Consider the following 25,612-nt stretch of genomic DNA (forward strand, 5'->3'; position numbering starts at 1 on the left):
AAACAAAGTAATAGCCAAATGCCAACATGGGTTTGTCAAAAACAGATCATGCCAGACTAATCTTATTGCATTTTTTGATAATGTGACAAAATTAGTGGACCAGAGGAATGTAGTTGATATAGTTTACTTGGACTTCAGTAAGGCATTTGATAAGGTAGACTATAACCTACTACTAGATAAAGTAGAAGAATGTGGGTTAGATAGCATCACCAGCAGATGGATTTGTAACTGGCTGACCAACCGCACTCAACATGTAGTCCTCAATGGAACTGCATCTTCATGGAGGGAAGTATGCAGTGGAGTACCCCAAGGCTCTGTTTTGGGCCCAGTAGTCTTCAACATCTTCATCAATGATTTGGATGAGGGAATAAATGGGGAACTCATCAAATTTGCAGATGACACCAAGCTGGCAGGAATAGACATCACTCCAGAAGAGAGGCTAAAGATACAGAAGGATCTTGACAAACTTGAACATTGGGCACTATCTAATAAAATGAAATTCAATGCTGAAAAGAGTAAGGTTCTACATTTAGGCAAAAAACCCGAAATGCACAGGTACAGTATAGGTGGTACCTTGCTCAACAGTAGTAACTGTGAAAGGGATCTTGGGAGTCCTAATGGACAACCATTTAAATATAAGCCAGCAATGTGCAGCAGCTGCCAAAAAAGCCAACACAGTTCTAGGCTCCATAAACAGAGGGGTAGAATCAAGATAACGTGAAATGTTAATACCACTTTATAATGCCTTGGTAAGGCCACACTTGAAATACTGCATTCAGTTTTGGTCACCACGATGTAGTAAAGATGTAGAGACTCTAGAAAGAGAGCAGAGAAGAGCAACAATGATGATTAGGGGACTGGAGACTAAAACATATGAAGAACGGGTGCAGGAACTGGGTATATCTAGTTTAATAGAAAGAAGGATTAAGGGAGACATGATAGCAGTGTTCCAAAATCTCAAGGGTTGCCACAAAGAAGAGGGAGTCAAACTATTTTCCCAGGCACCTGAGGGTAGAACAAGAAGCAATGGGTGGAAACTAATCAAGGAGAGAAGCAACTTAGAACTAAGGAGAAATTTTCTGACAGTTAGAACAATTAATCAGTGGAACAGCTTGCCTCCAGAAGTTGTAAATGCCCCAACTTTGAAGTCTTTAAGAAGAAGTTGGATAGCCAATTGTCTGAAATGGTATAGGGTTTCCTGCCTAGGAAGGGGGTTGGACTAGAAGACCTCCAAGGTCCCTTCCAACTCTGCTATTGTATTGTAATGGTGAGGGTAAATTGCAACCATGCTCTTACACCTCACGTAAGCTTACAGATATAGAAAGGAGATGGGCCATATGGGAAAAGGAAGCTTTTGCTGCTAGATGGGTTTTGATGACCTGGCGACACTTCCTAGAGGGAAATGAGCAAATACAGCAATTTTGGCCCATGACCCGCAAAGCATTAGATGCAGCTCACCAGACTCACAAAAAGCAGGCGGATAAGAAAAGAGTTAAACCTAAAGAGTACCAAGTTGGGGATAGAGTGTTTTTGTCCACCAAGTTCCTACAAACCGCCCAAAAATCGAAGAAGCCGGGGCCAAAGTACTTAGGTCCATTCCCCATTGTAAAAATCATAAATTCTGTGTCGGTGAAGTTGGAGCTGCTGAAGAACCTTAGAAGAATTTATCCTGTATTTCATGTGAACCTGTTGAAACCAGAGGACACTTCTTACTTTCGTCCGCCTCAACCTTCACCTCCGGTCCCTCTTCTTATTGAGGGAGAGCAACATTTTGAAGTTAAAGAAATCGTAGACTCCAGAAAACATAGAGGTCGCATTCAGTATTTGGTCTCCTGGAAACATTTCCCAGATTTTTACCTTTATCACTGTCTCCCCAGTATTTATTCCTGGCTAGGTCAATCTCCACATCTGCTGCCAGCTCGTACCAGCCGTGCAGGTTGTGTGGGGCCCTTCTGTTAACACAGTTGTGGTATATATCTTGGTTCAGGCCATCCATAAAACTGTCCATTAAAGCCTCCTCGGACCACTCCCGCATACGCACCGACAGCTCACGAAACTCTTGGATGTACTCAGCCACTGGACTTCTTCCCTGAGTAAGAGTTTTCATCTTGGCTCTCGCCTTATGCTTGGCTAGCGGGTCATCAGAGCGCTTCCTCAGAGCGACCATAAACACATTGTAATTCCTCAGCAGGAGAAGTCATCATTATGCAAGGCGGCAGCTTGGATGGTCGCTTATTCTCCAATGCTATTGTCACAGTTTCACCTTTCTTTCCTCGTTGGGGAAATCTTCTCCAAACTGTTGCATGAAATTCCAGACCTGGACCAGGAAAATTCCCAGTTCTGTGGGGTCCCCTCCGAATTTCATACGAAGAGGAGGAACGTTTGTCATTCGATGTCTTCGCCCCCCCACCTCTTGGAGGGGCTCCTGTGGCTCCTGCTGCTGCTTCTGGGGCTCTCCCATCCTGACCAGCTCTGTTGTCTGCCCACCCACCCCCCAGAGTGAGACAGGTCATCTGTAGGTTTCTCTTCTTGATCAGGAAAATCAGCTTCCCTCTCAGCACGGCGCTCATAAAAACGACGTTTCTCCCAAGCCTCTTGGAAGAGTTTCATAACTTGGGACATCATGAGATCCTCTTCTTCGGCTTCCTGCCAGGCAGCTGCAGGTCGCCGGTGTCAGCTGGTGGTAGCTCTGGCAGGGATTTCATCAGGATCATATCTCCTTCAGTAACCAAGAAAGAAATCTCTCAACTCCATTGTTTATGGAATTAAAAGTACTTTTACTGGTTATGAATAGATAGCAGCAAAGTAAAGCAAAGTCTGAGTCAGAAAAGCACAAAATCATACATATCAAACATTTGCCCAGCCCCCTCCCTCCAACAACCCGCACCCCATTGCCCAGTCTGCAACTCCCTTAGGTGTCATGTGGTTGCATCTCTAAGAACCATCATCAGGTTGGTATGCAGGATGGTTGGCCTTGACCAGGTCTAAACATCGGCCGATACCATGCTCAGAAGATGGTGAGAACAAAACTTCCTTTTTGACTATCAGTCCTGCACCATTTACTCCCATCCCAAATACCATGCCCCCCTCCCCATTTCCATGGCAGCCGAAAGCAAGCAAGCGAAGCAGAGGCTGACATCTGCAAGGGATTGATAAAGTCATACAGAAAAGAATTATTTCTAGTTATTGCTGCTAAGGGTGGCTCTGCATATTATTGAGTCATACTTTTTTCACACACTTCTCCATTTTTTAAAATAAAATAATTGATGATCTGATGTAATATGTCATGTGTTGTTGTTGTTCATCAATGGTTGTATTTACCTACTTTTAAGAACTTCTAAGTTCTTAACTATGTCATGATTTCTACTATGTCCTGATAAGTAAAATCATAAAAATCAAGGAGAGTGTACTTCCTTTTTTACATGACTGTATATCTGGAAGTCCTGGGGATAGAGTATACATTTCCAGATGCACCCAGAGAGAAATACAAATACACACACCTACAACATGGAGAAAATCCATGTCTTTCAAGCCTAAAAAATATCTCTAGCTAGTCAAACCTTTTGTGCTAATGTTAATCACACATTTGATGAATTTGATGATTGCTCATATGTTGAGATGGCAAGGCTGAAGTTTAGGCCTCAACAGGTTTCTGCTAGTCTGAAGTGAAAGCAAAGAAATGTATAAATATCTGTCTTGCACTATGCTCAGGGTTCCTTCCTCCATAGGAGGGACCCGTCACTTCTTACGCTGAAGACCCATCTAATAACACAACACATTTGCCTACAAAAAAATCAGGCAAAGTCTTCAAATCAGTCAGTTTCTCAGCTGGACTCAAAATGGGACATTAGAAATGAAATTCAAACCATCTCTACACTCATCACTTTGGGTCATGTGGGTTTTCTCGTGTGCAATAAGGGTGGAACATTTCCTGAAGCACTGATCACACTCAGGGCACATAAATGTTTTCTCCCCTGATGTGTATAAGGACATGATTTATACCATTAAACCTACTACTGAGATCTTTCCCACAGTCATAAGGTTTTACTCCTGTGGTGTCTCATAAGATGGGAACGGTGATTGAAATTTTCCCACAATCGGGACATCCAAAGTGTGATAGGAAAATTCCAACAGGGAAACAAAGGCAACAACACAAGCAAAAATTCTTACTTTTAAGATCAGAGGTTTATTCTTTCTAATAATTTGGAACATTAGAAATGAATAGATAATAGCAATAATACACTGCATTAACATATTAATGCAGAGGGCCAATGAGAAATAGCAAGTCCTACAAGGATTGCTATAAATCAAAGAGTCACAAAGCCGATCTTGAACCTTATCTTTTATACTATTCTTCTAACCACATACTTGCTTCCAGTGCCATGCAGTGAGATTTATGGCTGGTGAGGCAGTCCTCTCCCCCGACAATCCACTTTCTAAATTGCTTTCTTTCTTTCGCCCGCCTGAGCTGACAGTAGATAGGTAGGTAGAGTGAATAGGTAGGTAGGTAGATAGAGGGATAGAGAGAAAGAGAGAAATACAGTAGCTGGGTAGAAAGAGAGAGAGTAGGTAGGTAGGTAGATAGAGGGATAGAGAGAAAGAGGGAGAAATACAGTAGACAATGGGGTGTCGGGGGAGAGGAGAGAAGGCCTAAGCACTTTCTTTCTTTCACCCACCTCATCTCTGACTGGTAGGCGAAAGAAAGCAACAGCCCGCCAGCACAGGCCGGTGACAGACTTTCTTCCGCCAACCTGCATCCGCGGCAGCCCACCAGCAGAAATGGGCGAAAGATGTGCCTCTGCTGGCGGGCTGCCGCAGATGCAGGTCTGCGAAAGAAAGTCTCTTTCTCCGGCCTGTGCTGGCAGGCTGCTGCAGATGCAGGTCAGCGAAAGAAAGCAGCAGCCCACCAGCACAGGCCGGAGAAAGAGACTTTTTTTGCCGACCTGCGTCCGTGGCAGCCCATCATCAGAGGCAGGTCTTTCGCCCGCCTCTGCTGGCTTTTTTCTTGTGTGGATCCTTCCATGAATCACAACAGAGTTGTTCTGACGAAAGTTTTTGCCGCATTCAGAGTATTAGTATGGCTTTTCTCCACTTTGGATTCCTCCCAGGCATAATCAGCTATGAGTTGCACGTTGTATCTTTCACACAACAGGCACGTCTATGGAGCTTTTCCACAACTCATATTCCTGGGGAGATCAAAAATATGGACGATCCCTTGTTTAGTGGTGCTTTGATTTAGTGGTGATATTCTTCCTCCCAGAGTGAGGCTTGCCCCACTTTCTGCCCAGTAACTTCTAAATATTTCCCATTTTTGCTCAATAGAACAATAATCCCCCTTGACTTTTCATGTAACATATACTTGAGTTTTGCATACTCTGCTTTCTCCAGGTAGAAATCTCTTCTTTATTTTCTCTTTTTCCTCTCTTACCTGCCTAGGAAGGTGAAGAATTGTGTGTTTTTCTGGAGGAAGTGGAAAACATTTTGATTTCTGGACTGATTTGTTTTCCTTTTCAACGTTGCTTGTTATCCACAATTGTTCAGAGTGCTCATATTGCCATCCTCTTTGTCTATAGGATTCAAATAAAAGTGTATCTTTAATTGTGCATAAAATGGTTGCAGAAGATGAGAAAAAAAGAAAAAAAGCTTATGTTACAATGAAAAAGCAAGCATGCCACAATGCTACAATAATTTTACATTAATCATGATTCATTTGATACATGGAAAACTACCCAGATCCAAGTTCAGATATCCATTTAATGATGAAATTCGCTTGTTGCCTGGGTCAATCAATGAATTCTTAGCAGGGCAAAGGGTTGTTTTCAAATACAGTCCAGTGAAAAAGAAACTACACCCTCTTTGATTTCTATGGTTTTACTTATCAAGATATAATAAATATCATTGCAACAGAAGAGAAGAGAATAACAGAATTGGAAGGGACCTTGGAGGTCTTCGAATCCAAGCCCTGCTCAAGCAGGAGACCATATACATGGTCACTTCTGGTTTACTTGTAGGGCTGGTTTTTGTCCTCCCGAGGCTTCAGGGAAGTCTCGCGGAGGCTCCTGAATGTTCCGGAGGTTGAAAATCGAAGCTACGGACAAATTAGAAGGTCCCATTCCCTAAACTTCCAAGTTCCCCATAGGTCCATTTTTCACCCTCTGGAGCCTTCAGAAACCTTCAGGAGGCTTCCCTGAAGGCTCCAGAGGACAAAAACTGCCCCTATGAGCAAAGCGGAAGTGACTTCCGGTTTGTCCGTAGATCCGTTTTTTGCCCTCTGGAGGCTTCATCAGCCCCATGGGGAACCCGGAGGTCACCATTCCCAAACTTCCAGGTTCCCCATAGTTCCTTTTTCACCCTCCAGAGGCTTGAGGGAAGCTCCTGAAGCCTCGGGGGGGGGGAGGCTGTTTTCACCCTCCCCAGGCTCCTAGAAAGCCTCTGGAGCCTGGGGAGGGCAAAAAAACTGTGCCGAAAGAGATGGGTGGTGTGCTGATTGCACGTGCATGCACGGGGGTGTTGCACACATAGAATTATCGGTATGACTACATCTATAAAAGCCGAAGTTGTAGGAGTTTCCTGGTCTCCGGCATTGAGGAGTGTGTTAAAACAGTGCCAAAGAATAAAGACATCAGCAATGATCTTAGAGAATCAATTGTTGCTGCTCATCAATTTGGGAAGGTTTAAAAGGCCATTGTATTTGATTATTCATGTTATAACAGCAGCTAGGATTGCATTTGCACAAAATTGGAAAAGTGAAGAGATCCCTAAAGAGGAGAATGTGATTAAGAAAATATTAGAATGTGCAGAAATGGAACAGTTTGACACTGGCTATCAAAGAGAAAGAACAAACTGATTATTATTCAATTTGGGAATCTTTTTACAGGTGGTTACAGAATAGACATATTTTTGGGGAATGTTTACAAGGCCATTTGCAAACAATTTAAAATCCATCTTTCTACACTGAGGAAGATTATTCATAAGTGGGAAACATTCCAGATACCGTATTTTTCGGAGTATAAGATGCACCTTTTTCCCGCAAAAAAGAGGCTGAAAATCTGGGTGCGTCTTATACACCGAATATAGCACTTTTTTGCCTTCTGAAGCCCCGCCCCTTCACCAAAATGGCCATGCATACCCTTGTGAAAGCTTTCAGAGAGATCCTGGGGGTTGGAGGGGGGCAGAAATAAGCAAAAAACGGCCAGTTCCCCCCCCCCAGCAACACTCTATAAGGCTTTGTATACAGGGTTTTTTTTGACAAAAAATGGGCTCCTTTTCGTGAAAAATGAGCAATTTTTTGCTCGTTTTTGCCACCCTCGGAGCACTCTGCAAGCCCCCCAAGGCTGTTCTTGCTTCTACTGTATTTTTCTTTCTATTTCTCTCTATCCCTCTACCTACCTACTCTCTCTACCTACTGTATTTCTCTCTTTCTTTCTATCCCTCTACCTACCTACCTACCTACTCATTCTACCTACCTATCTACTGTATTTTTCTTTCTATTTTTCTCTATCCATCTACCTACCTACTCTCTCTCCCTACCTACCTACTGCATTTCTCTCTTTCTCTCTATCCCTCTATCTACCTACCTATAAATAATAAAACCATAACCAAACCATACCTACTCTCTCCCCCTACCTAACTACTGTATTTCTCTCTTTCTCTCTATCCCTCTATCTACCTACCTACTTACCTACCAACTCTCTCTCCCTACCTATCTACTGTATTTTTCTTTCTATTCCTCTCTAGCCATCTAGCTACCTACTCTCTCTCCCTACCTATCTACTGTATTTCTCTCTCACTTTCTATTTCTCTCTCTCTATCTCTCTACCTACCAACGCACACAATCTCTCTCCCTACCTACCTATTGTATTTCTCTCTCTTTCTCTCCCTCTCTATCCTTCTCTCTACCTACCTACTTTGTTTTAATTTGCCCCTTCAAAACCTTCATGGGTCTTATACTCCAAAAAATATGGGAGTTGCCAATCTTCCCAGGAGTCGACATCCAAGAAAATTCACCCCAAGGCCAGATGATGCAATGGCCAGAGCAATTTTTTTTTAAAAAAAAGGTTATATATCAGGCTCTACTGGCTTCAGTTAGCATGTTAAATATCAAGATTCATGACAGTGCAATTATAAAAAAACGGAACAACTATGGTTCGTTTGGAAGGGTTGCTCTTCTCTCTAAAAAGGTCATAGCAACATGGCTGAGGTTTGCAAAGTTGCACCTGAACAAACCACAGGACTTCTGCAACACTGTCCTTTGCACAGACCAGACCAAAGTGGAGATGTTTGGCCGTAATGCACAAGTACAAGCAACAAACGGCTGTTCAATCTCCCCTGAAAACCGTCCAGTGATGGCAGCACCCAAAACCTCCGGAGGGAAGCCATTCCCAAAGAATCAGCCTTAATTAATACAATAATATAATAGCAGAGTTGGAAGGGACCTTGGAGGTCTTCTAGTCCAACCCCCTGCCTAGGCAGGAAACCCTATACCATTTCAGACAGATGGCTATCCAACATCTTAAAGACTTCCAGTGTTGGGGCATTCACAACTTCTGGAGGGAAGCTGTTCCACTGATTAATTGTTCTAACTGTCAGGAAATTTCTCCTCAGTTCTAAGTTGCTTCTCTCCTTGATTAGTTTCCACCCATTGCTTCTTGTTCTGCCCTCAGGTGCCTTGCAAAATAGTTGAACTCCCTCTTCTTTGTGGTAAACCCTGAGATATTGGAACACTGCTGTCATGTCTCCCCTGGTCCTTCTTTCTATTAAACTAGACATACCCAGTTCCTGCACCCGTTCTTCATATGTTTTAGTCTCCAGTCCCCTAATTTAAAAAAGGTTTTTAAAATCTTCCCACCAGAAGGAAAATTGCAGCCACCAGTTTCACAGCGGGCAGCACCAGTGGGCTTAAATTCGGGGAGGGAAGGAACCTGCAGCAGCAGCAGCAGCTGAGATGCTTCAGCCCAGTTGCTTCTCTGCTTCCAGGCCGTGGAGGGAACCGAACAGCCCGACTTGCTCCAGGATTCTCCTCCCACCGGCCCTCCACTCACCTTCCAGCTACTCCTTCGATCCTTGGAGGAGCAGAAGAGCCGCCCTGCACACCTCCTTCCTCCCATGAGTCATCCGGAAGAGGAAGTTCCTCTGGGCTTCTCTCCTCCTATCCTTTCTAGCAATGGTTTAAAACTCCTTTTTTAAACGCAAGCATGGTGTAGATGGCTTTCTAAGCACAGATGTTACCTGACCGCCATCTAGCGACAGGAGGTGGAAACACATACTTGTCTAATCTCCATCAAGGTGTTTGGAAGATATTTTCAGTGATTCCATGGCAGTAGGTCCTTTTCGACTCCTCGAATCTCTCTTTGATCAGTTTCCATCCATTGTATCCTAAAAGGTCCTTTAAAATCCTGTCCTTAGAATTTGGGTGGGGGAAGGCAAATTTTAATCCCATCAACTGGAGCTGAAGGTTTTTTCTTTCTGAATAGGCTGGCCTGGATTTCTTAATGGGCACAAAATCTCTAAAGATACTTTCTTCCTTTGTTAAGATTTTTTTTCTCCATTTCTCCTTTGGGTAAATATAATATTCTGCCCCTCTTTAATATTCCCCAAAACATTTCATTCTCAGGGTGGGTGGGTTTGTGATTGCTTCTCACAGTACACTGACCACATAACCATGCCAACTTACAATAGCTGTTGTAGCTGTGGTCATTAAGCAAATCACCATGTTCCGTTCAGTGTAATGTACCATGACTGTGACTTACAACTTCCTGTCATTTTTGGTTCTTAGAAGCCAATTGTGAAGGTCCCAAATGGCGATTCCATGACTTCAGTGGCATTATCAGTTCCATATTGTTTCCAAGAAAAGAACATGTCTACAAAATCACAAGTTAACCCTAATATGAAGGAGAACCAGTTTTAAACCATGTACCACCAATGGAATGAAATCTCGGGAGTGAAGAAATATGTAGTGTAGAAAGTTAGCACCGACTCCTCTCCTAGAATAATGAGGTCTCTCAAATGAGATTATCAAAAAAATTCCAACATCAAGTTGGTTCCTACCCATTTTATATCTTTGTAATGTAGTGCACCCACGATATATAAGCTGCAGTTCTGCTTTAGGTCAGGGCTGATCAGAGGGCTTCCAATACTTTTGTGGAATCCAGTGTGCAGAGTGTGTCAAGCTTCAAATGGTGTTTTTGCTGTTGCAACTATTATCGTTTCTCAGTTTGCAAAAAAACTATGGGGAGACAGAAGGGGGGAGATAGAACAAAGCTCCAGACATCGATGCCAGCCATGGGAACCAAGGATGTTTTGGCAGGTTTACCAGAGCAAAAAAAGACTTTCTCACAACAACACTAGAAGTCTCCATTGGACAATGTGTCCTGGCCTAATAGCAGGGAGGGAAAACTTGGAATTTTAACTATCTGCATTTGCACGGGAAATAGTCAGTTCTTCTTTTGCCCTCATCTTTGCCGATATGATGTATTCATTAAAGCTTTGCTGCTTGCTATCTGTGCATAGAGAAAACCTCCCTGTTCCTATGAACAATGTGAAAGAGAAATGTTGGACTGGATTACTGTGAGGAATGGACTTTAGGACAGGATCTATTTCCAAGGAAGATTTTATTCTGGTAAACTGAGCAGAGGTAATTTCCAAAGAGGAATGGGTGATGACAATTTCTCAACGGAGAAAAAGGCGGAAGGTGCATTATATCATGTTTTATTTTTTTCGACTCCTTTCCTGCTTCTCTGTATCAATTGTTTTAGTTTGTTTTGCATACTTTATTAATTAAAATTTTGAATTAAAAAAAGGAATGTGTATCAAACAAAGAGTGGGGCAACTTTGATACATTTTTGTATGCACATCTGTATTACCAATCTTTCTTCCAACCTTTTGAAATGCCTTTTGGAAACATTTCTCTCAGCATATATAGACAGTCATCCCCTCTTCCCAAGCCCCGCTTTTCAAGACCTGCTGGTTCTGTAATTTTCCCTCTTTGACCTAATGAAAACTTCTGTGTATGCAAAGTTACAGACGCACAAGACATTTAGCATGGGTGCCCTTGGAAGCATCTCTGGCCAGCACAAATGAAGTTGGCTTCCTTTAGTCTCTCACCCATTGAAAATCTTTGATCCTAAATCCTTGGCAGCAACCACCCCAAAAAGATTTTTACAATTTCTACAAATATAAATACAGGTAATCCTTGGATTACAAGTGTTCTCTTAGCAAATGTTCAAAGTTACACGATAAGCCCCCCCTTCCCCCCAGCATTTACAAACAAATCCTGAAATTATGAATACTGGAGCACCACGGCTGTTGTTCATCCTTACGAACAACTGCAGAGGCTCTGTTATATTCACCCCTATTCTCCCAACCCCAGCTGAGTCTGGCATTTTGCCTGTGGAGAGTGACTTAACTTGCAAAGATCTCTCTGCTGTGCTTTATTTGTCAGCATTCACAGAGGACAGAGGCCTAACGTACTGCGAGATCACGCAAGGTCAGTAGTCTTGAGTAATCTGACACTTTAGGCATCTATTCTCTGTGAATTGAGGTGTGGACGTTTGCAAATGGTGAGAAGACTTCATTCTTTCAGTCCTTCCCTCCATTTGCCATTTCCTTGCCAAAGCCTGCTGGGAGATTGCATTCCTATAGGGCCTCAGCAGCCCTTTGCAAACTGACTTTGTTGCCACCAACTGAGCTTGGGAGGAGTGGGTGTGTCCCTCCAAAGTCCTGTTCCTACAGGCAAAGGCTTTTTGCAAAGGGCTGCCAAAGGTTTCAGGAACGCAATCCTCAAGTGATTTGCCAATGAGAAAGCAACCCCAAGAAGTCGCGCACAGCCTCTCAGGGCTGCTTTCTTGGCGCCAGATGCCATGTCAAGCTGATCTGAAGCAGGAAAACAATGAACGTGTGGGCGAAAGCAGGGAGTGATGTTGTTCAATGTACGAGATTCACTCCCACAACGTCTCACGCTTCAGATAGAATGGGCAGGATCCACTACATTCGTAACCCAAGAACTACCCATATCCAGCAAGTTCTGCTGCTAATGACCAGATAGCATTATCACACTAATATGTTGCCATTTTTTCCTTCCTCCTTCCCGTTTAACACCACTACATATTTGCCAACAAAAAATTAGGCAAATTCTTTGTAGTCAAATTAAATAGTCAATTTCTCAGTTGGATTTACAGAGGGACTTTAGAAATGAAATTCAAACCTTTTCTACACTCATCACTTGGGGCCACATGTGGATTTTCTTGTGTACAATAAGGGTGGAATTTTTCCTGAAGCACCATCCACATTTGGGACACTCAAATGGTTTCTCCCCTGTGTCTATAAGCATATGATTTAGAAGGCTACTGCTAATACTGAAATCTTTCCCACAGTCTGGACACTCATATGGTTTCTCTCCTGTGTGAGTTCTCTGCTGTGCCAACAGGTTGGAATTCTTACTAAAACTTTTACCACAATCAGGACACTCAAAGGATTTCTCTCATGTGTGAGTCCTCTGGTGTTTCACCAGGTTGGAATAGTGACTAAAACTTTTACCACAATCAGGACACTCAAAGGGTTTCTCTCCTGTGTGAGTCCTTTGGTGTGTCACTAGGCTGGAATTGGTACTGAAACTTTTACCACAATCAGGACACTCAAAGGGTTTCTCTCCTGTGTGAGTCCTTTGGTGTGTCACCAGTATGGAATTGGTACTGAAACTTTTCCCACAATCAGGACACTCAAAGGGTTTCTCTCCTGTGTGAGTCCTTTGGTGTGTCACCAGGCTGGAATTCCGACTAAATCTTTTCCCACAAGCAGGACATTCAAATGGTTTCTCTCCTGTGTGAGTTCTCTGGTGTGTCACTAGGCTGGAATTGGTACTGAAACTTTTACCACAATCAGGACACTCAAAGGGTTTCTCTCCTGTGTGAGTCCTTTGGTGTGTCACTAGGCTGGAATTGGTACTGAAACTTTTCCCACAATCAGGACACTCAAAGGGTTTCTCTCCTGTGTGAGTCCTCTGGTGTGTCACCAGGTTGGAATAGTGACTAAAACTTTTACCACAATCAGGACACTCAAAGGGTTTCTCTCCTGTGTGAGTCCTCTGGTGTTTCACCAGGCTGGAAAGCTGACTAAAACGTTTACCACAATCAGGACATTTAAAGGGTTTCTCTCCTGTGTGAGTCCTTTGGTGTGTCACCAGGATGGAATTCTGTCTAAAACTTTTCCCACAATCAGAACATTGAAAGGGTTTCTCTCCTGTGTGAGTCCTTTGGTGTCTCACCAGGTTGGAATGCTTACTGAAACTATTCCCGCAATCGGGACATTCAAACGGTTTCTCTCCTGTGTGAGTTCTCTGGTGTGCAACAAGGTGTGATTTATCACAGAAACATTTCCCACAATCAGGACACTCAAATGGTTTCTCTCCTGCGTGAGTTCTCTGGTGTGTAACCAGGCTGGATTTATCACAGAAACATTTCCCACATTCAGGACATTCAAACAGTTTCTTCTTGGTGTGAGTCCACATTCCCATACTTGCTAAAGCATTTATCACATTGGGAGCACTTTTAGGGCTTCTGTCCTGTGTGGGTCCTTCCATGAAACAAAATGGAGTTGTTGTGACCAAAGGTTTTGCTACATTCAGAGTATTCATATGGCTTTTCTCCAGTCTGGGTCTTCTCATGCATAATCAACTGTGATTTGCAAGTTGTATCTTTACCACAACTGGCACGTCTATGGAGCTTTTCCATAACTCATATTCCTGAGGAAATCAAAAATATGGATGGTCCCTTGTTTGGTGGTGTTTTGTTTCAAGCAGTTTTCTTCTTCCCAGAGCAATGCCTGTCACACAGTCTGCTCTACGTGGTTTTCCAATTCTCCTTTTCCTCCCCAGTAACTTCCAGATATTTCCCTCTTTTGCTGAATGGAAAAATAATCTCCCTTGACCATTCATGTAATATATGCTTGAATTCACACGCTCCGTTTCCCAGCTAGAAACCTTTTCTTGATTTTCTCTCGTTTCTCTCTCACCTACTGAGGAAGTTGGAGAATTGTGTGGCTCTCTGAAGGGAATGGAAAATATTTTGATTTCTGGACTAATTTGTTTTCCTTTTCAATGTTGCTTTTATCCTCAGTGTCCAGAGTGCTCCTATTGCCATCTTCTGTGTCTATAAGATTCAAATAAAAGTGTATCTTTAATTGTGCATAAAATGGTTGCAGAAGATGAGAAAAAAGAAAAAAGCTTATGTTACAATGAAAAAGCAAGCATGCCACAAGCCTACAATAATTTTACATTAATCATGATTCATTTGACACATGGAAAACTACCCAGATCCAAGTTCAAATATCCATTCAATGAAGAAATTGGTTGTTGACTGAGTCAATCAATGAATACTTAGCAGTGCAAAGGGTTGTTTTCAAACACAGGTGTTATAGAACTTAAAAACACTAAAAATAAAAATGCAAACATGCAACCACAATTTTGTTTTGAATCAAAACTTTATTTTTTCATGGTTAGCTGAAACATGAAAAATGCCAGAGATTTGCATTAGTACTTCAGTAAGACTGCATTTACTTGATTCACGTTGCAACACGGGTCAGAGATAGAGACTACATCTATAAAAGCCAAAGTGTAGGAGTTGCCCAACCCACTCGCCCCAACCCACTCGGCGGGTCACATGCTCGACCTCGTATTTCTCTCGGAGCAGTGGACTTGTGATCTTGGTCTGAGGGGTAGTGAGATCGTACCCCTGTCGTGGTCAGACCACTACCTACTGAGGCTTGACTTTCGGAGACCAAACCCCCACTGTAGGGAGGAGAAACCGACCAGGTGGTTTCGCCCCAGGCGACTTATGGACCCTTTGGGGTTCCAAACGGAGCTTGGGGTTATTCCTGATACCCTCGCCCGCAGTCCGGCGGAGACTCTGGTTGCTGCTTGGAACTCGGCAGCGACGGAGTCTCTTAACCGGATTGCGCCTCTACGGCCGCTCTGAGGCAGTGGATCCAGGAGGGCTCCTTGGTTTACTGAGGAACTCCGGGAGATGAAGCGCCGAAAGAGACGCCTAGAGCACCATTGGAGATCCAGTAAATCCGAATTGAACCGAGCACTTTTAACATCCTGCATCAGAGAGTACATCCGGGCAATCAGGACGTCAAAAAGAACTTACATTGCCACTCTGATTGCTTCCGCTGAGTCGCGCCCAGCCGCCCTGTTCAGGATAACCCGTTCCCTCCTAAATAGCTGGGTTATCACCGATCTGTTTTCCAAACTGGTTCATTTTGTGCCTTGCTCCAAGATCCCATCAGCAAAGTTAATTATTTTTTACTATATTTTATTTTTAACGACTACTGTGGGGTGTGTCTGTGCAGAATGTTTGTTGAGTGAATATGATAGGTCTGGGAGTGCGAACTGGAGCCCCCTCCACTGAGTGCAGAAGCAGAAGTGGATGGGGGCCCGGATCCGCCCCTCGCCCCAGAGTGAATGGCGTGTGTGGCCTGCCGGCAAGAATGGGAGCCATGAGAGGGGGGGGTCTACAGGGGGGGAGAGGGTCAGAGCATCTTGGTTACAACTGGGGGGGGCAGATACGATGGGAGCTGTAGGGCTAGCCATTACCGGGGAAGAAGGACTCACTACATTACAGCGATTCCTTGTTTCGGCCCTTCAGGCTCACCTCAAGAACCTGGAGGCAGGGGAGATCACGGCCCTGGTCTCAGGTTGCTGCTGCTAAATGCCAGGTTTGTTGTGAATAAGGCTCCCCTCGTCCAGGATTTAATATTAGACGGGGGGGCAGACCTGGCATGTATAACTGAAACCTGGCTGGGCCAAGAGGGAGGAGTCCCCCTCTCAGAAATGTGCCCAGATGGGTTCCAGATGCTCCACCAACCGCGACACCAGAGAAAGGGGTGGGGGAGTAGCAGTGGTTATCCGGGAGTCATTAGTTCCCCGCAGGAGCCCTGCCCCGGAGATTGTGGGGTGTGAGTCTCTTCCCTTGAAGTTGGACCTAGGGGTTCAAGTGGGCTTGTTCTTGACGTACCTACCTCCCAGCTGCGTCACGGCAGCCCTGCCTGTGCTGCTAGAGGCAGTAGCCGGGTTGGCGGTAGAGTTCCCCAGACTAATGGTGCTGGGGGACTTTAATCTACTGTCTCTTGGCGAACACTCTGAAGGGGCACAGGAGTTCATGGCCTCCATGACAACCATGGACTTGACCCAAATAGTTCATGGCCCAACTCATAGAGCAGAACACACACTCGACCTTGTATTTCTCTCGGGGCAGTGGAGATGTGATCTGGAATTAAGGGGAATAGAGACCTCCCTCTTGTCATGGTCAGATCAGTCCTTGCTGAGGCTTGACTTCAGGACACTACTCCCCCACTGCAGGGAGGTGGAACCAATTAAGTGGTTCCGCCCCAGGTGCCTGATGGACTCGATGGGATTTCAGAGTGAGCTTGGAGATATACCTGACTCCCTTGCCCGCAATCCGACCGAATCCTTAGTCGCTGCCTGGAATGTTGCGGCGACTGAGGCACTGGATCAGATTGCGCCTTTGAGGCCTCTCTGCGGCAGTGGATCCAGGAGAGCACCTTGGTTCACCGAGGAACTCCGGAAGATGAAGCGCCAAAAGAGACGCCTAGAGTGACGTTGGAGGACTAGTAACTCTGAATCTGATCAAACACTACTAAGAGTCTTCATTAGGACTTATCTAGTGGCGATATGGGCGGCAAAATGCACACATTTTTCCGCTCTTATTGCGTCCGTGGAATCCCACCCAGCCGCCCTGTTTAGGGTGACCCGCTCCTTCCTGAAAGGTGAGGGGTGGGGGAATCCCTGCAGGGAAGAGCTGAGGAATTTGTTCAGTTTCTGTCAGATAAAATCACTCAGCTTCGGACAGACCTTGACTCCGCTTGGGTAATACCAGCCGAGATGCCAAGGGTAAATCTAAGTCGGATTTCCTGGGATGAGTTCGAATTTGTCACCCCTGAGGAAGTGGACAAGGCCATGGGAGCGATGAGCGCCTCCACCTGTTTACTGGACCCATGCCCCTCCTGGCTGGTTTCGACCAGCAGGGAGGTGATACGCGGCTGGCTCCAGGCGATTACCAATGCTTATTTGCAGGAGGGGTCTTTCCCGCAACCACTAAAGGAAGCAGTGATGAGACCCCTCCTCAAGAAGCCTTCCTTGGATCCAGCCGTCTTGAAAAACTACCGTCCTGTTTCCAACCTTCCTTTTTTGGGGAAGGTTGTTGAGAAGGTGGTGACGGTTCAACTCTGACGGACCTTGAATGAAGCGGATTATCTGGATTCCTTTCAGTCTGGTTTCAGGCCTGGGTACAGCACAGAAACCGCTTTGGTCGCTCTGATCGATGATCTCTGGCGGGCCAGGGATAGAGGACATTCCTCTATCCTGGTGCTTCTTGACCTCTCAGCGGCTTTCGATACCATTGACCATGGTATCCATCTGCGACGTCTAGAGGAGGTGGGAGTGGGAGGCACCGTTTTACGGTGGTTCTCCTCTTACCTCTCCGGTAGGTCGCAGTCGGTGTTGGTCAGGGGACAGAGGTCGACCCCTAGGCCCCTCAAGTGTAGGGTGCCGCAGGATTCGGTCCTGTCTCCCCTCCTATTTAACATCTACATGAAACCGCTGGGTGAGATCATACAACGGCACTGGATAAAGTACCATCATATGCAGATGATACGCAATTGTATCTATCTGTCCCGTGCTAGCTCAGTATAGCAGCGGACGTGATGTGCCGATGCCTGGAAGCTGTCAGGATCTGGATGGGGATGAACAAATTGGTGCTCAATCCCGATAAGACCGAGTGGCTATGGATGTTACCCCCGAAAGACAGTTCAGACAGTCCGTCCTTGATCCTGGGGGGTGAAGACTTACACCTTTCAGAGAGGGCTCGCAATTTGGGGGTCCTCCTGGATTCACAGCTGACACTGGAACACCATCTGTCGGCTGTGACCAGGGGGGCCTTTGGCCAGGTTCACCTGGTACAACAATTGTGGCCCTACTTGGACCGGGGGGGCACTTCAAATGGTCACTCACGCCATTGTCACCTCAAGGCTGGATTATTGCAATGCGCTCTACATGGGACTACCCTTCAAAAGCGTTCAGAGACTACAGCTAGTCCAGAATGCAGCCGCGCGAGCGATTTTGGGTGTACCAAGATACACGCATATTACACCTGTCCTCCGCGAGCTGCACTGGCTGCCAATTGGTCTCCGGACGCAATTCAAGGTGTTGGTTATCACCTTTAAAGCCCTACATGGCTCAGGACCAGCGTATCTGCGAGACCGCCTACTGCCACACACCTCCCAACGGCTGATAAGATTCCACAGGGTTGGCCTCCTTTGGATGCCGTCAGCCGGACAGTGTCAGCCGGCAGGCCCCCGGAGGAGAGCCTTCTCTGTGGCTGCTCTGACCCTGTGGAACCAGCTACCCCCAGAGGTCCGGACCTTACCCACTCTCATGGCCTTCAGAAAAGCTGTTAAAACCTGACTGTTCCGGCAGGCCTGGGGCTGTTGACCTTATTGTAAAGGTCCAGCCCCGATTAGAAATGTATGTGTGTTGGGAATTTTAAATTATTCTTTTTTTGCTTTTCTTTTTTTCTTTCTTTGTAAGCCGCCCGGAGTCCTCCAGGATTGGGCGGCCTAGAAATTTAACAAACAAACAAACAAACAAATAAATATTAGAAAAAATGACCAGAAATATTTGATGAATGCAAGACTGGCCCAACATTTTGTGACCTCTGCTTCGGAGAAGAAAAATGGTATAGTTATATACCTAAGAAAGGATATAAAGGCTGAACTAATTGAAGCAGACTCTCAAGGAAGATATATTGCAATAGAACTATTATTAGAAGGAAAAAAGATACTCTTAATGTGAGTATATGCCCCTAATCAACAAGAAGAAAAATTCTACAAGACGCTCCATACCAAGTTAATACAATGGGACTACAGATCCTGCATACTAATGGGTGACTGGAATGGAGTTTTGGATACCAAGAAAGATAAGAAGGATGTTTTGTAAAATACTCAAACACGTGCAAAACTACCTAAGTCCTTTTTCGATATGATGGATGATTTGGAGCTAAGAGATATTTGGCGAGAAAGGAATGCTAAAGAACAGGACTTTACATTTTTTTCTGATAAACATCAATCTTTTTCCAGGATTGACTTTATACTAACTACAAATGATTTGCTTTCTAAGGCAAAGAAGACGAAGATATGTTCCAAAGTCTTAACAGATCATAACCCGGTTTGGATGGAATTGGAAAATGGGAAGGAATCTAGAAGGTGTTGGAGGTTAAATGAAAATTTATTTAGATATGTGAAAAATGTCAATGAATGTAAAAAACTGTTGAGAGAATATTTTGTTTTCAATATGAACAAGGGTACATCTATGGAAATGGTTTGGGATGCAAGCAAAGCGTATGTGAGAGGAGTTCTAATAAATTTAAATAAGCTACATAGACATAGACGGGGGGGGGAGGAAGGAACTAGAGGAAGAGATAAAGAAGAAAGAGCAGGAGTTAATATTCAACCCAGGTGATAAGAAGACAAAAGAGGCAACCACCTTATTACGAGCGCAATTTAATATATTGATGTCAGACCAGGTGGCTACTAATCTGTTATATGCTAAACATAATACTTTTTGCAATGCAAATAAACCAGGCAGATGGTTAGCATATATGACGAAGAAAAAACAAAAATCTCGTACCATACAAAAAATAGACCATAAAGGTAAAGAAGTTCATCAACAGGATATGATCAAAAAGGTCTTCTTAGAATTTTACACAAAACTGTACACTGGTGATAAAATACAAGGCTTAGATATAGATAGATACTTGGAGAAAGAAAAAAATATCTATAGTTAAAGATGAGCAAAGGGAGAGATTGAACCAACCAATAACTTCGGAGGAAATCCTCCAGGTAATTAAACAGTTAAAAGTTGGGAAAGCACCTGGTACAGATGGTTTGACAGTGGTTTATTATAAACATTTACAATTAGAAATGGTAGAACCCCCTAAGGAATTATTTAACATTATCCAAATGGAAGGAAAGGTATCTCCATCTTAGAGAACAGCTTTTATATCCTTGATCCCCAAAGAAGATCAAGATCTTAGTCAGCCAAAAAATTATAGGCCTATATCATTACTCAATACAGATTACAAAATTTTTGCCAAAATACTAGCAAACAGGTTGATGTTAGCTACTCAGCAACTGATTCACAATGATCAAACTGGTTTTATACAAGGAAGATAAATGAGAAGTAATGTAAGACAAATTGTTAATATATTGGAGTATCTGGGAAAGAATAACCAAGTCCCCACAGTGCTTATATTTCTGGACGCGGATAAAGCATTTGATCGAGTGAATTGGCAATTTTTAATGAAAACAATGCAAAAGATGCAAATTGGAGAGTATTTTCTACAATCAATCAATGCAATATATCAGGAACAAACAGCAAAAATTATAGTTAATGAAAGTTTAACAGAATCTTTTAAAACCGAGAAAGGTACAAGACAGGGTTGCCCCCTATTGCCATTATTGTTTATTATAACCTTGGAGTTATTGCTGAATAAAATACGGGGGTCAGATGATTTACAGGGAATTAAGATTAGGCATCACGAATATAGATTACGAGCATTTGCGGACGACTTGGTTATAACTTTAACCCAACCAGGGAAATCTACTAAGATCTTAATGAATATGATTAATCAATATGGCCAAGTATCTGGGTTTAAAATAAATCTAGGGAAAACAAAGATGTTAGTTAAAAATATGAACACTAATCAAAGGGAAGAATTAGAAAGAATAACAGGATGTGAGATAGTTAAAAAGGTTAAATATTTAGGAGTTTATATTACAACTTCAAATGGGAAACTATATAAGTATAATTATGAACCATTATGGCATAGAATACAGGTAGAGATGAAAAATTGGTTAGAGCCTTCTTCGTATTCTCCCATTCCTTCTTTAATGTGTCCATCCATTCATTCAGAGACAAGGAGGAGGGAGGTTCTTTTGGCAGCTCAGGCATGGGAACGAACTCCATGCCACTGGTAATCTGGAACAGAGTTAAACCGGTACTGCTGTGGACCGCATTGTTGTATGCCACTTCAGCAAAGGGTAGTTAGTCTGACCAGTTGTCTTGCTGATAGTCATAACACTGGAGGTATTGTTCCACCATCACATTGGCCCTCTCTGCTGCGCCATTTGTGCTAGGATGAAATGCCAAGCTGAGTCCCTGTGTGGATCCAATTGATTTGAGGAACTCTCTCCAGAACTTAATGGTGAACTGAACTCCGTGATCTGAAATGACCCTTTTTGGCACCCTGTGCAGGCAATAAATGTGTTTCACAAACATTTCCGATAATTTCTTTGCAGATGGCAACCCTGAGCAAGCGAAGAAATGCGCTTGCTTGGAAAACAAATCAATAACTGTCCAGATTACTCTATTACCGTCGCTGTTTGGAAGCTCGATGATGAAATCCTTGGCGATCTCTTCCCATGGTCGGCTGAGGCTGGCCACTCATTGTAGTAGTCCAGGGGGTTTTCCCGCCGGGTTTTCATTGTGGCACAAGTAGCACAGCTTTTTACATAATCTTCCACCTCTGATTTCATCTTTGGCCACCAAAATTGATGTCTGGTAAGGTGGAGTATTTTTAGGAATCCGAAGTGGCCTCCTAGTTTCGCATCATGCCTCCACTGTAGCACTTGCAGCCTCATCTCTGCAGGAACGTATAGCTTGGACCCCTTCCAGGCTAAACCATCGCTCACCGTTAGGATGTCCTTGTTGTGGTTGAACCATGGGTTCGTCCGGAGAGCTGCCTTCAGCTTGGTCGTCAACTTATCTTGGCTCCGAGTGATGACTTGAGCTGCTTTTTGGTGAGAGGGAGATATGATGGGGTAGTCGATTTCTTCCTTCTTACTGTCATATTGCGGTTTTCTCGACAGAGCATCTGCTAACAAGATGGGATGTGTTTAATTTCGAATTTGAACTTTGGAAGTATTGTGCCCAGTGAACTTGCTTAGGGGATAACCTCCGATGAGCTAAAAGTGCTACGAGGTTTTTATGATCAGTCCAGATCTCGAATGGTATGTCCCTTCTAGGAGATGTCTCCAGATGAGCATGCTCCACCTGATTGTGAATTCCTCTTTCTCCCAAATGGGCCACCTTCTTTCAGTAGGGGTGAGTTTCTTGGAGGTATAAGCGCAAGGCAAGAGGTAGCCTTCTTTACTTTTTTGCAGTAGTACTGCAGCTATTGCTACATCACTGGCATCCGTCTGGATTATAAATGGTTGTTCTGGGTCGGGATGCTGCAAGATGGGATGCTGCATTTTAATTTTTCAAAGGCTTTTTGATAGTCCATCATCCACTTAGTGGTTGGTTTGCTTTTGGCTTTGTTGGAGAAGGACCCGTCTTTAGTAGCTCAGTTAATGGTAGGGCAATTTCAGTGAAAGTTGGGATGAACTGCCTATAAAAATTCACAAATCCAAGGAAGCTTTGTAGTGGTTTGCGAGTACTGGGAGGTTTCCAATCCAACACTGCTTTTACTTTTCCTGGATCCATTTCTACTCCTTCGTTGGAGATACCCCAGGTAATCTAGCGAGGTCTTGTGGAACTCACACTTTGACAATTTGACGTACAGCTTGGCAGCTAGAATTTTTTTCAGAACTTGACGCACCAGTTTTACATGTTCTTCTAGGGTCTCAGAGAAAATCAAGATGTCATCTAAATAAATGAGTACTCCGCAGTATAGGTGGTCATGTAATACCTCATTTATGTACTGCATGAGGACTGTGGGTGTCCTTGTAGTCCAAAAGGCATGACTTTGTACTGGAAGCTTTTCAGGGGACTGTTAAATGCAGTTTTCCACTCATCCCCCTTTTGGATTCGTATGCGATAATATGCCTCTCTCAAGTCCAGCTTGGTGAAGATTTTGCCTTTAGCCAAGTGGTTCAACATATCCTTCATGAGGGAGAGAGGATAGGTGTTCTTTTCGCATACTGCATTCAAGGCTCGCAGATCTACACAGAGACGAACTCTGCCATCTTTCTTTTCTCTGAAGAGCACTGGGGCCACTACTTTCGACTTTGCTGGTTCAATAAAACCCCTTTTTAAATTGGAATCGATGTACTTCCTCAATTCAATCATCTCCTTGGGAGTCATAGAGTACATTTTTGGTTTTGGTAAGGCTACCCCTGGTTTGAAGTCTATCGCACAGTCTGTGGGGCGGTGAGGTGGAAGGTAGTCTCCGTCTTCCTCACCGAACACCCCCCCCAAGTCTCAGTAGACCTTTGGCACTCGTTGGATCCCTGGAGGTTTGGTGTCTGCTGCGGGGGCTGCAGGTTCTAGATGGTTTGGGCTGTTGGTTCTAATTGTTCCTGGGTGGCCTTTAGGCTCCACGGTTGGTAATGGCCCAAAATCAATGATCAATTTTCTAACACCGTCCTCCCACTTGATAGTAGGTGCCCACTTGTCCAACCATGAAAGTCCCAAGATAATTGACTCCTGCATTTTGGGGGCTACAATGAATCTGATGAACTCATTGTGGCGGCCTATCTTCAACTTTACTAATTCAGTGATTTTTGTGGCCGGGGCGCCTCCAATTAGGGTTCCATCTACTTGCTCGAATTGAATAGGGTGGTTTATGGGTCTTGTGCGTATACCTAGCTGCTCCACTATTGACATGCTGATTAAGCATCTGGTGCAGCTGGTGTCTATGATCGCCCCAACTTCCCCTTCTACCCCCATTCTGGGTACTTGGAGTTGGGATTTTATGTTAAAGGAGGGAATAGGTGCACTCACCATTGGGTTGTCTTCGGCATTTTCATCCTCCTTCTCCAAGGCCCCAGGGGCTTCTTCAAAAGCAGGGCTCTCTACCTCCATTGGCTGCTGTAGTAAACGGCTCTTTTCAGGTGGCTTTTGGGGTTTTTTCTTCATTGCGCTGGCAGGAGGTTGGTGCTGTTGTGGAACAGGAGCTGGAGCCAGGCATTCTGTTGCTCTGTGCCCCATCTGACCGCATCGGTAGCACTTTATAAAGGCCCCACGAGGGGTTGGTAGAGCCCTCTCAGCTCGCTGCCTCTGCGTACGTTGGCCTAAAGGCTTTTTGGCAGGGGAACCGGTACCAGGCTTTTGATAGGTGTTAATCTTGTGGTCTAGTATGATTGCAGTGGTATACCAATCTTGGAGACGTTCCGGGATCCCCCTTACGGCACAAGCTTCTTTCAGTTTGGGATCTAAGGCTTTTTTGAATGTGTAGACCAAGAGTCTTTCTGGCCAATAGCATAGTCTCCCAGCTATACTCCGGAACTCCCAAACTAATTCCTTCATGGGATGACCAGCCTGTCACAATTCGTGGATCTGGTCTTCCGCATCCACATTTTGGATCACATCGCTAAACCTGGCATGCATCACTTGGATGAACCCATTTATATCATCTAGGTCAGGAGCCGCTTCCTCATAAAGCTCCGCTATCCACTGCGCAGCCTCCTTTTCATTCATTCCCTCTGCTATCTCTTGGATCAACCCTCGATCAGATGGGTATTGTGGGCCCACTTGATCAAAGTACGCCCGTACTTGATTCAGGAAATAAGCCAGCTTATTTGGGGACCCATCAAATGTTGGACGGAACTGTGGGGGTGTGGGGGGAGGGGGCGGTGGTGGTTGAACAGGGGCAGCTTGTTGGTTTGCTGCTGGGGGTGGTAAGCCCCTCTGCTGACCCACACCCATCGGTTGGGCAAAAGCCTGTGGAGGCATTGCCGGGGTGGGGCTGGACCTGGTGGCGGTCCCATTTTCTGGGTTTGTCCAGGAGCAGTTATCTGGGAAGGCGCCATCTGCTGGAAGAGGGCAGGCGTCCATTGGCATTGAGCCCATCCATGACCCAGGTTTGTTTGATTCATGGGTTCGGAGTCACCCCTTTGCAGCTGTGGGGAGGTGCATGTGTTCCAGGCCTCTTTCTGCCGGCTGGATTGACCTCCCTTAATTGGAGGGGGGTCTGGTTGCACTCCAGTAGGAGGGAGGGGTGCTGATGTGACTGCTCAAGGCATTAATCCAGCAGCAAGGGTGTGGGTTGATTCATTAGCTACTGTATGGAAGGAGCCCATGTCTCCGCTCCACTTGGCAGAAATTTCTCTTCGAGGAAAGGAGAATGTGGGTGGTGCCAGGTTCCACTGAGGGGTTTCTGAAGAGGGGAGGGTTTTTATTTCACTCATAGTTAGCTGTAGGAAATGGTCTGGAAGGCCCATTAGAGAAGGGCTGCGGGAGGGCAGCTGAGTTCTCCATTCATCAGATCTTCTGGTAATCATCCAGTCATCTGTCGAAGTTTCCCTGGCAACCCCCTCTTCTTCTAGCAGGCATTCCTTAGAAGTCATAAATCTTGAGGTCTCCTCACGGAACTCCTTTTGCCGGTCCCCCAATTCCCTAATCTCTGCAGTTTCTATTAATTCCTTAAGAGGCACATCTTGAGCCTCGGCCAAATTAATTGAGCCGTAAATTTTAGCTTTCTCAGAGCATGTTTTTCTTCCTCCATTTTCACTGAATTTTCGTACTGCCCAGGGTTGGGTCAGAACTGGGATTCAGTACCCCCTGACAGCTTCCCAGCTTGGTATGCTGATAACTTATCTT

General features: G+C 44.6%; 1 protein-coding gene across 1 annotated transcript in view; it reads right to left on the minus strand.

Moving 5' to 3' along the window:
- The window catches only part of LOC116502431, a 154,694-nt gene that overhangs the window by 75,128 nt on the left and 53,954 nt on the right, over positions 1 to 25,612 (minus strand). The window contains 2 exon segments of the mRNA XM_032208326.1: positions 12,379 to 13,475; positions 13,546 to 13,646. Coding sequence (XP_032064217.1) covers positions 12,379 to 13,475; positions 13,546 to 13,646 — 1,198 coding nt within the window.

This window comes from Thamnophis elegans, chromosome 2, assembly GCF_009769535.1.
Source record: "Thamnophis elegans isolate rThaEle1 chromosome 2, rThaEle1.pri, whole genome shotgun sequence".
NCBI classification, from domain to species: Eukaryota; Metazoa; Chordata; class Lepidosauria; order Squamata; family Colubridae; genus Thamnophis; species Thamnophis elegans.